The 13,304-nt window shown below is 50.3% G+C and overlaps 1 protein-coding gene across 1 annotated transcript; it reads right to left on the bottom strand.

Moving 5' to 3' along the window:
- Positions 1 to 3,461: 3,461 nt before the first annotated feature.
- UPK1A (uroplakin 1A) lies at positions 3,462 to 12,598 on the bottom strand. Its single transcript, XM_061388024.1, has 7 exons — positions 11,462 to 12,598; positions 9,779 to 9,979; positions 7,112 to 7,186; positions 6,869 to 6,976; positions 5,538 to 5,717; positions 4,156 to 4,239; positions 3,462 to 4,077 (listed from the first exon to the last, which is right to left on the bottom strand). The coding sequence occupies exons 1-7, from the start codon at positions 11,624 to 11,626 to the stop codon at positions 4,033 to 4,035; spliced, it is 858 nt and encodes a 285-aa protein (XP_061244008.1). The 5' UTR covers positions 11,627 to 12,598; the 3' UTR covers positions 3,462 to 4,032.
- Positions 12,599 to 13,304: the final 706 nt, after the last annotated feature.

Here is a 13,304-nt window from a genome sequence, read left to right as displayed (position 1 = left end):
GGTTGTGTGACTGGAGCTAGCACTGAGTAGGAGTGTTAAGAAAATTCAGCTGAATAAATCTGAAGATCTAACTGGCTTAATGCAACGGGTCATGATTTAGACAGCATCCCATCTAGCAAGTAGAAAGGAACTCTTTTAATAGTTATTTTTGTGGAGGACAAAAGCAAGAGTTTTCATACAAATTTTTGGAAAATACCAAAATGCCCAAGAAATGAAACAAACCCCCCCTTCAAGTGTCTCCTCTTCCTTGATAACCAAGGTTAAACTTTAGGATTTTACAAAGGTTTTTTTACAGTGTTTTACAGTTTTAAGGCAAACAACACACATATTTATATTTTTATCAGCCTTACCCAGCAGTTTATTTCTGTATTTGATTCTGATTATACAGGATTGAGAAAATTCCTGATCCATAATAAAGAGGTCTATGGATTCCTGAGCTCTTAGAATATAATGAACCCTATGTCATGAAGTAGGGGCTGCAGGAACCCCATTTTTCTTTGTACTTTTCTTTTTTTGGCCATACCCTGCCACATGTACTATCTTAGTTCCCCGACCAGGTATCAAACCCACGCCCCCTAGTGGAAGTGTGGAGTCCCAACCACTGGACCACCAGGGAAGTTCCAAGAACCCAATTTTAGAGAGGTGGGTACATGGAGGCTCAGGGCTTCCCTGGTGGCTCGTAGTAAAGGATCTGCCTTCAATGCAGGAGACCCAGGTTTGATCCCTGGATCAGGGCAGATCCCCTGGAGAAGGAAATGGCAACCCACTCCAGTATTTTTTGCCTGGGAAATCCCACAAAGGAGCCTGGTTGGCTCTAGTCCATGGGGTTGCAAAGAGTCGGACACGACTTAGCGACTAAATGGCAACAGGGAGGCTCAGAGTGTGGTGGTGGAGGGTGAGAACTCAGTACTGCCTCTTTTCCTTTCCCAGAGAATCTGAGTCACTGACTAGGTCACTGTGAACTTCCACCTGAGAATACATCTGATTTTAAAAGTAGATTGTGACAAATACCCTCTTTTCCTTGACATGTTTACAACGTGGTCAAATATGTGCTCAAGGATGGAGGAGAAGTTTCATTCCTGGGCCTGCAGAAAAGCCTGTTAAGCCAGTTAATCTGGAGGTATGCTTATGTGTTAAAATACGGTACATATAACATCTACATCTACCTGGTGTTTAAAAAAAATTCTGTCTCGAAAAGCAAAGTTGTACATTGCTGAGTATTTCAGAAATCCCTTTATTAGATTTTGTTTTTGGAAAGTAACACATTATCTTTACAAAGCATTTTTTCCCAAACATCATAAAGATATATATGGTATGGAAATTCCTCCTCCTCTTGGCCCTCCATCCCAACTGTTTTTCAAAAAAAACTTTATGAGAAATATGTATATATCATTTTTATAAAAAAGAAATCACTTATGTATGTGGTTCTGCTCCTTGCCTTGTTTACTTACAGCAGAGTATGATGATCTGTGACATATCTGTATTCTAGAAAACACAGTCACAGTTTCAAAAAAAGAAGTGAATTCACATAAGCTGACATGAAAAGATGACCAAAATATATACTTAAGTGAAGGAAACAAGTTGTAATACATATTTTGAGCATGTTTCTATTTTTTTATATTTACTTATTTATTCTTGGTGGCATCAGGTCTTACCTGCAGCACGTGGTATCTTTCATAGTGATGGGCAGGCTTCTCTCTAACTGTGGTATGGGCTTAGTTGCTCTGTGGCATGTGGGATCCTCATTCCCTGACCAGGGATTGAACCCACATCCCCTGCATTGGAAGGCAGATTCTTGACCACTGGACCATTAAGGAATCTAATCCAAAGCATGATTCTATCAAACATGTGTATATATGTGCTTATATAAGCATATATCAATACATTGATAAAAATGTTTGAAAAGCCAAAGAGGACATTGATCATGTATTAATAGCATTACCTACAGGGTTGGAGAAGATCTGGAGGGATGTTTACTGGGGAATGGAACATGGGACACTTCCCATTTGTAAATTTTTTAAATGGAAGCATTATAAATTATTTTTGCTTTCTAAAAAGTATTTCCCATATTCCTTTAAACATTATTTTAAAACCTTGATCTCTTTCTTTAAAAAGAAAAGACCTACCCTGCATAGAGATCTACAGGAATAAAAACACTGTACGTGCTTTGCCAGTATTTCTACTTGCATTCCTTGGAGATTTTTTTCATGTTAAAACATTATTCTTTAGTATTGTTTGTGGTACTCTAGAGTACAGACATAACATAGCTAATTTAACCAGTCCACCACTGATGTTCATTTGTTACATAATGAACACCCTTATATATGCTTTCCAATTATTTATACCATTATGACATCTTTTTATATCAGCTCACATAGATTTACCTTCTTTATGACAGCCACGAAGAATCCCAGTCAAGGATATAACATGAGTTGTACAACCCACCCTCTGCTGATGGATGTTCTGTTGTTTCCAATTTTTCACTGTAATAGATTTGACCATTAAAGTATGTTTTCAAAAGCTGACATATGATTCCAGCATTTGCAGGCCATTTGCAGACCAGTGGAGGAAATGAGGACCCTGACAAACCTCACTTAATGGGTAAGGATGAGTTCTCCCCATACGGCCTAACCACTGTCAAGTGGCCAGAGCATGGGCCTGCTTCAGACAGAACAAAAGAACAATGATGAGATTCTTAAACTGTTTGCTCTCATGCACCCCTTAGAGAACTTACTGGAAGCTTTAGTCCCTAGTAGGAGGATGTCTGGGGCTTCCCAGGTGGCTCAGTGGTAAAGAATATTCCTGCCAATGCAGGAGACACAGGTTCAATCTCTGTATCAGGGAAGATCCTCTGGAGATGGAAATGGCAACCCACTCAAGTATTCTTGCCTGGGAAATTCCACGGACAGAGGAGCCTGCTGGGCTACAGTCCATGGGGTTGCAAAGAGTTGGACAGGACTTGGCGACCAGATAACGACAATAAAGGAGGATGTCTGTCACCTGTACTGGCCCAGCAGCCCTGCACTTTGATTTTCTTTTGATAACCAGTCCCCTTCCTAACACCACCCCCTGGATGCATCTTTAGCAGGAATGTTAATCCACATTGGTTTCCCTTCCCAGACTGAAGAGTGGGGCTAAAACCTAAGCCAAAACAGTGAGATTTAATTCCTGACCTTGGTGAAAGCTTTTGGGAAAGAGGCCTTTTCTCACTGCCGTGTTGCTTAGCTATAAGGATGCCAGTCTGGTGTTACCAGAGAAATCCTGCCAGAGAATGAAGCAGGTTTCCTGGAAACCTAGATTGAGCCCCTGGATCCAGACATGCCTGAAGCCAGCACTACCGACTTGGTTACATGAGCCTGTACATTCCATTTTATGTTTCAGTCAGTGCTGGTTGGGTTTCTGCTACTTCCTCTGGGATAGTTCTTATTCATTTACCTTGGCCTTAGAGGAAAACAAACGAACTCATTCAAGTAGTATTTATTGAATATCCGTGCTCAGCCCCATGCCAGGTGATGCAGGGGATGTTAAAGTGACCATAACAGAACTTGTCCCTCTCCTCATGGCAATCCCAGTTCTACCAGAATTTAAACAGACAATCACAAACTATTCAGTGATGATGATGACATCCACCATGGAGGAGGAGCTCTGGGAACTATAAGAAAGGCATCTGTGAATGGGGTGGTGAGATCAGGAAAGGGCCCCCCCGAGGACAGGACTTGAAGTTGACCCTGAAAGATGGGCCAAGAATCAGTCTAGTGAAAGGAGGTTAAGGACTAACGGTCTGTACACACATGCTACACACCCCTTAGAGAATTTGCTGGAAGCTTAGTCCTTAGTAAGAGGATGTCCAGGGGTTTTAGGGCACCCCGACTCTCAGCAGGGCTCAGAAACCTGGTAAAACATCTTTGGAGTGGAGGGAGGACTGGGCCAGGGAGGTGGGACAGGGAGAGGCGAGTCGGCCATCTCAGCCAGAGGAAGCCAGGGCAGGAGGAGGAGGAAGCCAGGTGTGCACGTGGCCTTCACTTCTCGTTCTCACAACGTGGTGTAGAAATACATGGCTATCAGCATCACGGGGAGCTGAAGAGGAGGCGTCAGGTGAGGGACACTCCAGCCTCACACCCCCATCCCACCCAGCTCAAAGGCTCCGCCTCTCACCGTCCACATCAGGATGGCAAACCCAAACCACGAGATGCCCCACGTGTAACTGTCGATGGCGTGGCCAATATGTTCAAAGCAGCCCTGGGCAAGTGGAAAGTGGGAGTGTGAGATAATGCCCAGGGAGGCTGGCTGCTGAAAGCAAGAGTCACTGGGCACCCTTGGGAGAGTCACTTCCTGCTTCCAGTCGTGCTTTTCTTTCCTGTGCGATCACCAAGGGTGGGGGTTTCTCACCCTGGGGATCACAGCAGTGTCTCCCTCCCAGGGTGATTTCGGGGAGTCAGGGCTGTGACGATAACCCAGACTGCACAGGCAGGTGCTGCCTCCGATGGTGCAGTCTGAGGGCGATTCTGTCTGGAGCCGGCTTTCCACGCTGCCCCCAAGTTCCAAAGGTTTGAAATTTAACTTTAGGATCAGACCAGTTCTAATAGCTTCTCGTTTAGAGGTGAGGCTGAGCAGGGCCAGAGCCCCACACCACTTGCCTTCATGTAGATCCCCTGCTCCATCTGCCTTAAAGGTTCAGGATGTGTGCCCTGGAGTCAGCAGGACAGAGCTGAGGGCCAGCTCTGTCGTTTGTTGGCTATGGGGCCTAGCTACGATTCTGACCCTCTGAGCCTCAGTTTTCCCATCAGGGAAATAGCAATATTGACAGCACTACCGTCCAAAAAGTAGCTGTGATGATTCTGTGAGATGAGGCGTGTAAGTGCTCTGCACAGAGCCAAGGCTCAAGGAACAGCTATCTGACTCTAGAGGGGTGATGGCTTGCATCAGGCTCCTCTCTCCATGATACTTGATCTAAGACATGGCGCTGAAGGGCGCCCCTAGCCCACTGGGACTGGTTCCCCTCCTCTGGCTTCTCTCTTTGCCTCTGAACTCCCCTTGCAGGAGTTAAAGCACCTGGTTGGGGCCTCACTGCCTGAAATCACATCCCAGCTCCATCCCTCACTAGCAAGATTCATCATCTGTAAAATGAAAACATTACAACCTTACCTCATTAGGCTGCCGTGAGAAGGAAATAAGTAAAAAAGGAAAATGTAAAGCACCTAGAAGGATGCCTGCTACAAAGTAAAGGCTCAAGAAATGTTAGTGGTTATTGGTGGTGTGCTGCCGGTATTGTTCTTGTTGCTCTGACCCCCAGACAACCTGAGAAAAGTTTCAGGTGTCGCCAGGTCTGGATCAGACCAAACCTGCGGTATGCATCCCGCTGACCTGCACAGGGAGGTGGCAGGTCGGTGGGGGAGGTGGAGGGCGGACAGATGGAAGATTGGAAAAGTCAGATGGGGGTTGGGGAGGAGATGACAGACAGACAGTGGGAGGGAGAAAGAGACAGAAGAACCAGAGAGGGCCAGACAGACGGAAAGACACAGCAGGAGGAGACACACCTTGGTGAACAGGTAGTCCAGGTGGCCCAGGCGGCAGCCTTCTTCATTGACTGGGATGAAGTTGCCAGTCCGTCGACAGCATAGCGGGGGCCAGGGGAACACCACCTCTGGGGTGGTGGCCCGGAAGGCAGATGTGAAGTTCACCCAGTCCATGGGGCCTGACGTGCCACAGCACTCTTGCTGGAGGGAGAGGCTGGGGTCAGGCGGGCTCCAACTCAGACGCTCCCCTGCGTCTCACAGCGAGGAAGGCCGAGGTGGGCCTGCACTCCACTGTCTGTGTGTGAGCAAGGAGCAGGCAATACTTGTCCCAGCACCCTGAGGCTGATGGGGGATTTGGATCAAACCCACATTCATGGTTTATTTTTTTAATTTTTTGAAAAAAAAAATTCATTGGAAAAAAAAATTTTTTTTTTTAAATTACCCATCAACACAAAGAGTTAAACGACACCAAAGGGCCGATTTCTGGCTTCTCCTGGCCCTTGTGGGTGTTTAATTTGTGGCTTCCAAATGATGAAAACATAGGCCCCTTCAAACGTGGGCTCCAGTCCTGGCTAGGTTAAAGCAAATGGGGACCTCGGTTTCTGAGGGGTCCTCAACATTCTCCCTTTGTGCTCCTATATCACACTGAGTTTAATTAACGTGTGTTTTTTAGAACCTGGCAGCCCGGGTTTGAGTCCGTCTGGTTCTGTGACCGACCAGCCATGTGACCTCCTGCCTCCCTTTCCTCATCGCTAAGAGTTGATCTCTGTTATGGGGTGGCTGTGAGGATTAAAGAAGCTTGAAAGTGCTTTTGAACAGTGCTAAACAAAAGATTCTCCAGGCAAGAACACTGGAGTGGGTTGCCATTTCCTTCTCCAATGCATGAAAGTGAAAAGTAAAAGTGAAGTTGCTCAGTCGTGTCTGACTCTTCGAGACCCCATGGACTGCAGCCTACCAGGCTCCTCCATCCATGGGATTTTCCAGGCAAGAGTACTGGAGTGGGGTGCCATTGCCTTCTCCAAAACAAAAGGTAGTGCTGGTTGATGTTTGCTGTTATTATTATGACTATTGTTATTATTAAGATGGTGCATGCGATGGTTCAGAGCAGTGGGTCTGGATCTAGGCTGCCAGGTTTGAGCCCCAACTCTGTCCCTTACCAAACATATGGGCAAGTGCTGTTCTCTCTTTTGAGGTTTTTCATCTGGAAAATGGCAACGACCAGAGTTCCTCCCTCCTAAGAACCATTTGAGTAAATATCATCCACCATTGGGCATCATGGGAGCCCTAACTACCTCTGTGGTCAGAGCCCAAGGTCTGCCCCCAACCCCCCAACACTGCAGACCCTCGCCCACCTCAATCATGATGCGATCCCAGAGGCGGGTCAGTTCCCGGCCCTGGTTCGAGTCTGCACTATAGAAGGTCAGCATCTGCTTGGTGATCAGGGACGGGTTGGACACCATCTGCAGAGGGCCAGGAAGAACAGGGTCCAGCCAGGCTGGGTGGGGAGAGAGCTCGACCTCCACTTCTACCAGAGACCCTCACCGAACTCCCCCCACCAGAAGTCACGTCCCTCCCCTGGCCTTCGTCGGACTCACATAGTCTCGGTGGGTGTAGGACGTGATGCAGGAGGCGCACTCAAAGATGTAGATGATGAGCATGAGTATCAGGTACTGCGGAGAGACGGAGGGAGGGATGGAGGGCCAGTGCCATCAGGGCAAAGCCTGTGAGGTCACACGCCTCACGGGATGGGTCCATGGATAGAAATGCAATGTTTTGTTTTTTTTGGCTGAGCCCTGCAGCTTGCAGGATGTTAGTTCCCTGACCAGGGATCGAACCAGGGGCCGGCAGTGAGGGCACCACGTCCTAACCACTGGACTGCCAGGGAATTCTCAGAAATGCAATTGTTTACAGAAGTATAAGACAACGTGAATGGAGGTCTTCCCTGGTGGCTCAGACGGTAAAGAAAATGCCTGTGATGGGGGAGACCTGGGTTCGATCCCTGGGCTGGGAAGATCCCCTGGAGAAGGGCATGGTAACCCGCTTCAGTATTCTCGCCTGGAGAATCCCCATGGACAGAGGAGCCTGGGGGGCTACAGTCCATGGGGGCCCAGAGTTTGACATGACTGACTGACTAAGCATGCACAATATGAATGGAAACATCTACATGGTGGATACATAGGTACTGTCTGTGCAAATCTTTCACCCTTTCTGTATGTTTGAAAATTTGTTATAATAAAATGTTAGGAGGAAATGAAATTTAAAAATATGTAAGGTATTCCCTGAAGTTAACTATTAGCTTGGATGCAGTCAAATGAATGTCTACTATAGAAAAGAAAAATATAAAGACATTCCTGAGATAACCAGGGACATCTGAACACAGACTAGGTATTGGAAGATAGATAGGAAGGGAGTGGGGTAAATTTACAGGGTGTGCCCACGGTATAGTGGTTGTGCCAAAAAAACTCCCCCCCCCAAAAAAAACCCCTTTGGTGTTTAATGAAAATTATTTCTCTGACCCTCAGCTGTCCCCTCCCCTTACCCTTAAAGTAACAGAGGGTGGGGTGTGGACCTGCCAACTTCACTGCCCAGACGAGATGCTGTGGCCCAGCACACCTGGCTGCTTTAAAACCGTGTCCTTATCGCTCAGAGAAATGTGCACTCAAGTATTTACAGGGAAGTGACTTGGTGTCTGGAATGCACTTCAAAATACCCCAGGAAAGAAAAATGTGGGCAGGCAGAGGGTGGGGTAGGGGGCATGACGTGTGGGTGATATTGTTGAAACCAGGTGATAGGTCCACAAGGTTCATAGTGCCATTCACTCTAGTCTGTTTGAAATTTCTCATAATAATTAAAGAAAAATTCTGTGTCTCAATTAATGACAAACTCACAGGGGAGACAGACACAGACTTTTTTTCTTTTACTAGTTGGGTGGACTTTTAGGACTGGAAAATTGTTGTGCCAGAGACCTAAATGCAGGAAAGAAAAGAATAAAAGGAAAGGCCCGGAAAAGAGTGTTTTCCATGGCTCCATCTTACACATAGTGAAGCCAAAGTCCTGACCAGGCCCACCTCCCCTCTCTCCCCTCATCGCCATGCCCATCCCCCAGTGTTCTCCTCCCCTGTCCGCCCTCAGTTCCTCTCACTACCTCCCCACAACTGGCTCCAGCCCACACATACGTGGTTCACAGCCCCCTTCACTGCACACCCCCCACCAACCTCGCCTCTGCTTCACTTTACCTGCAAGTTCTCCACTCTCCCTTCCGCAGCTCCAGCTCCTCCTTCCCTGGTCACTGCCTCCCCATTACAGTATCCGGCCCCATAGCCAGGGCTTTTGTGGTTTGCTCACTAAATCACCCAGGGCCTAGCACAGGGCTTGGCACATGGTTCTTGCTCAGTACACACTTGTGGATTAGGTAAGTAGCTGCTCCTGGGAGTCCAAGAAGCCCTCAGATGGGGAGGAAGTCCCATGTTGGCTCTGGGTCAGTAGGGCCAAGATTGGAAGTCCTGCTTTCCCTATCATCTGGTCTGTGGGCCTCTTTGAACCTCAGTTTCTTCATCTGGTAAATGGGCAGAGAAGCACTCACTTCTCGGCCGCTGGTTGGCTTGAAGGCATTCACTTTCTAAACTGCTTAGCCTCATGTCAGGTACGTGGGAGGTACTTGGGGGAATGTGGGTTATTGCTGTGGGCGGAGACTAAGAGCCTAGGCTCAAGCACTGATAGACTCAGGTTTAAATCCTGGCTCCGCCACTCACTTGCCGTGCCACCCCAGAGAAGTGGATTCACTTCTCTGAGCCTCAGTAGCAGCTCTGTCAAATGGGCTCGTGAGGATGAAGATGGAGATGATTATGGTACCTCATGACGGATGGTGAAGCACAAATGAACTCATCTGTGTAGAACACGGAGCACTCTTGAAATGGTAGCTGTGCTATTCTTATTGTCATTGCTATCAACAGAGCTCACAGGTGCAGACCCTGGAGACCAACTCGCTGAGGTTCGAGTCCCAGTCCTGCTGCTCAAGAGCCATCTTCCTGTGCAGCGCCTTCTTCCTTGCCTCCCGTGGGTCCTAGTTTTCCCAGTAAGACGAGACTCACAGCTGAGCCTAGGTTATCCGCTTATGGACAGAGGAGATGACGTGATTGCCAGGAGGCCCCAGTGCCATGCCACGGGGAGGGCACACTAGGGGCTTCTGTGCAGTTGGTATTATGACTGTGAGGATGACCTCTATGGCCAGCCATGCCCATCCCTTCCTCCCGGGGCCTCACCGTGAGGATCATGGAGCGGCGGTGGCAGAGTGCTGCGCCCACACCAAAGCTGGCCACCACGAAGAAGGAGAAGCCGCAGAAGATGGCGATCCAGGCGCCGGCGAAGACGTCATCCTTGCCCGAGACGCCCATCAGCGGGTACACGCGGTACTGGTCGGCGGTCACCCATACCGTTTCAGCAAACAGGGCCAGGCCTGACAGCTGGACAGAACGGCTGGTCAGCAGGGGCTGGGCAGGCGCAGTTGGCTCACCCGCGTGAGTCTCTGTGAGCAAGCGCCTTCCCCACTCTGAGCCTCTGCTGCCCTCTTGGAAAGTAGTAAGAGTGACAAAGACGTCCCCTTCCACGAGCAGGGATGAAGCTGGGCAGGGGACCGAGAAGGGAGGGAGGGCCCAGCCAGGCCCCTGAACCCCACCTCCACCCCAGCTGCTGAAGACTTCAAGGATACGAGGAGACACTACAAGCTAAGCCTGGAGCTCATGACTGGCCTCAAGGAGATGCTGGGTCTCCTGGAGAGAGTTGCTAGTCCCTGAGGAGAGGAGCCTGGCTGTGGCCAGAACAAATGACAAAGGCATCTTCCCTTCGGTCCAGCCGTTCCACTCACAGGAATTGATCCTCCGGATATACCTGCCCATGCAGGAAAATCACACACCCACCAGGTTATTCCCTGCTGCACTGTAGGGAATAAAGGAGCCAGGGTGCCACACAACGGAGGGCTCTGCAGTTGTGGGAAGGGGTGGGGAGGCTGGCGGAGGCCTGGTGTGGAGGGGCCTACACACAATGGGAGCAGGAGGATGGGGGAGGCACAGGCCAGGATGCGGAATGAGCAAGAAAAGGGAGAAAACAGGTACTAGTTCCTATCTGCTTGTATCTGCTTCAAGAAATATTGGAGAAAATAAAAATCTGGTTACCTCTTGGGATGGGGAATCAGGCAAGAGGAAGACTGCCCGGTGGTACCTTTGCCAACAATCAGACCAAGGTTCAGAGTATTTACTGTGTGCACTGGTCCCCAAAACTGCTTCCCATGTGATAATCATCATCGTCACCAGCTGTCCTGTACTATCGTTGTGATGGCCCGTACTGATAGCAACATGTGTGCCAGGCTCTGGCCTAAGCACAGCTCCAGTAACTCACTTGATCCTCTCAGCATTCCTATTTTATCTCCATCTTACAGATGAGAACACTGAGGCCTGGAGAGATTATATCACTGGCCCCAGGTCCCAGAGTAGAAGGTGATAAAGCTGAGGTTTGAACCCAGGCTGTCCGGCTCCACGTGCAGGTATTAGATAACTTAAAGACATTGCCATTACTCATTGCTATGGGCCTCCTGTGCACCCAGCAGGCGCTTTATGTCCATAATCATGTTAATGATGACAGCTGGCACTTGTCAAGCACTTTTTCTGATCTGAGGACCATTAATCTGAGGATTAATCCACTCGACAGTGCCCACAGTGAAGACATAATCTATAGATGGGGAAGTAGGCACAGAGAAGTCAAGTTGTTTGCTCAAGTTCACACAGCTGGGGAGAGGCAGAGCTGGGAATCAAATTAGGACCGTTCAGACTTGAGAAGCCAGGCGACGTGGGCCATTAAGTGGGTCCTGGGCTCTCAGCCACCCCATGCCCAGGCTCAGGATGATTCCCTCCTCCTCACCTGCCCCCTGGGCTCCCCAGTGAATGTCTCACCAGAATAATGATGTTGCCCACGACCAGCAGACCCACCACAACTGGAGACCCCTTCTCTGTCGTTGCTGCTGCTGCAGAAGCCATAGTCCTGCCTGGGACACATGAGACCGGGTAGAGGCTGGGAGAGGAGGGCGGGCCTTGCTGGACACGACCCACTGCCCCCATTCCACACCCCAGCTGCCAGGTTCTGCTCCCACCTCGCTGCTGGGCCCAGGCTGGTCTCCAGTGTGCCCACAACCCTGGCAGTGGGCCATTTTACAGAAGAGGAGGGACTTCCTTGGCAACCCAGTGGTTAGGATTCTGTGCCCCCACTACAGCGGATGTGGGTTCAATCCCTGGTTGGGGATCTAAGATTCTGCAAGCCATGGAGCATGCCCCACCCTCCCCCCCAAAAAGAAACCAAGGCTGGGATGAGGCAGTCACTGATCAGAGCTCAGGGCTGGCCTCCGCAGCTCCCCCTACGCATCCAGACCCCCAGGGCCCCCTCCTCACCTTCTCTGCCTGTAGCCTCTCTGGCCAGCCCCTCCCACAGTGGCTCCCTATATACGCCCAGGCCTCTCCTTAGGCCAGTTTCCTGGAGGGGGGAGGGTGTCTGGAGGAGGGGACAAGAGGTCAAGCGAGCAGACCAGTATGGGAGAACAGCTTTATGACCCCCCTCCCCCACCCCACCCCCTGCCGGTGATTTATAAACCTGAAATTCCAGATTATGCTGGCCGCATGGGCAGGGTGACATGCGGTGGCCTCTGGTTCTCAGTCCCTTGTGGGGGTGGGGATGGGGACAGGGTAGGGAGGGCGAGTATACCACCCGACTTCTCTCAGCAGGACTAGAGCCTCCCTGGGAGGGGGAGAGATTCAAATGAAATCCACACGCGAGTCCGGAATCCCAGAACTGCCTCCGCGGCTGGTTGGCTCCACCTCTCCAGGGCAGTGACCCTGCGGGCCGCTGGACGAGGCCGGGAGGAGGGAGGAGACGAGGCAAGTGGAAGGGATGCTCCCCTCTGGGACCGAGGGAGAGTTTGGAAGATGTGTGTGTGTGACGGGATTTTGAGACGAGTGTTCAACGAGCAGGCGGGGAGAGGAGTGTGCAAGAAAAAGGGAAGACATACTGAATGGACTTCGTCGGAGCACCCCCACCCCCCACCCCCGCGCCCCATCACCACACACTCGCGCTGACAAAGCAAGGTCACAGCGAGGAGGAGCCATGGTTGGAAATGTCTTCAGTCTGCGGAATCAAAGACCTAGGTTCTGAACCCAGTTTCGCCTACTCCGTGCCGCGCGACCTGGCGTGTGCATTTGCCCATCTGCAGAATGGGTATCACCATATCGCTTTCCTGGGCGGCGGTGGGAACTGAGGGCTGGGATGTCTGCAAAGGAAGTCTTCCCGCCAGGTGTGCAGCGGGCGAAGGCGCCTCACCAGCCGCGTTCCAGAGAGGCCCGCGGTCCCTCCGATGGCGCCCCCCAGTGGCACACAGGCCCATTCCGCAGGCGAAAATGGTGGCCTGGACTCTGTCCTCCAGAACTTCTCAACCCCGAGAGCTGGGCACACAAACGCTACTTAAAATTCCATCGTCAAGATACTGGCTTGGTGGGACTGCCCTGGTGGTTAAGAATCCACGGCTTCCAATGCACGGGGTTCAGCTTGCATCTCGGGGTGGCGCTAGTGGTAAAGAATCCTCCTGCCAATGCAGGAGATGTAGGAACTGCTGGTTCAATTCCTGCGTCAGGAAGGCCCCGCAGGAGATCATGGCAACCTATTCCAGTATTCTTGCCTGGAAAATGCATGCCATGGACAGAGGAACCTGGCGGCCTACAGTCCATGGGGTCGCAAAGTCGGAAAGGACTA

This window comes from Bos javanicus, chromosome 18 (assembly GCF_032452875.1).
Source record: "Bos javanicus breed banteng chromosome 18, ARS-OSU_banteng_1.0, whole genome shotgun sequence".
In the NCBI taxonomy this organism is placed as follows: Eukaryota; Metazoa; Chordata; class Mammalia; order Artiodactyla; family Bovidae; genus Bos; species Bos javanicus.
Note: the sequence above shows the minus strand (reverse complement) of the source record. Positions and strands in the feature narration are given on the sequence as shown.

Coding starts and splice junctions, on each gene's coding strand:
- UPK1A (XM_061388024.1), bottom strand. CDS start 11,626: ATGGGGGCAGTGGGTCGTGTCCAGCAAGGCCCGCCCTCCTCTCCCAGC. Junction 9,980..11,461: donor TGGGCAACATCATTATTCTG/GTGAGACATTCA, acceptor CGTTCTGTCCAG/CTGTCAGGCCTGGCCCTGTT. Junction 7,187..9,778: donor GCCGCTCCATGATCCTCACG/GTGAGGCCCCGG, acceptor GTCTCTCCGCAG/TACCTGATACTCATGCTCAT.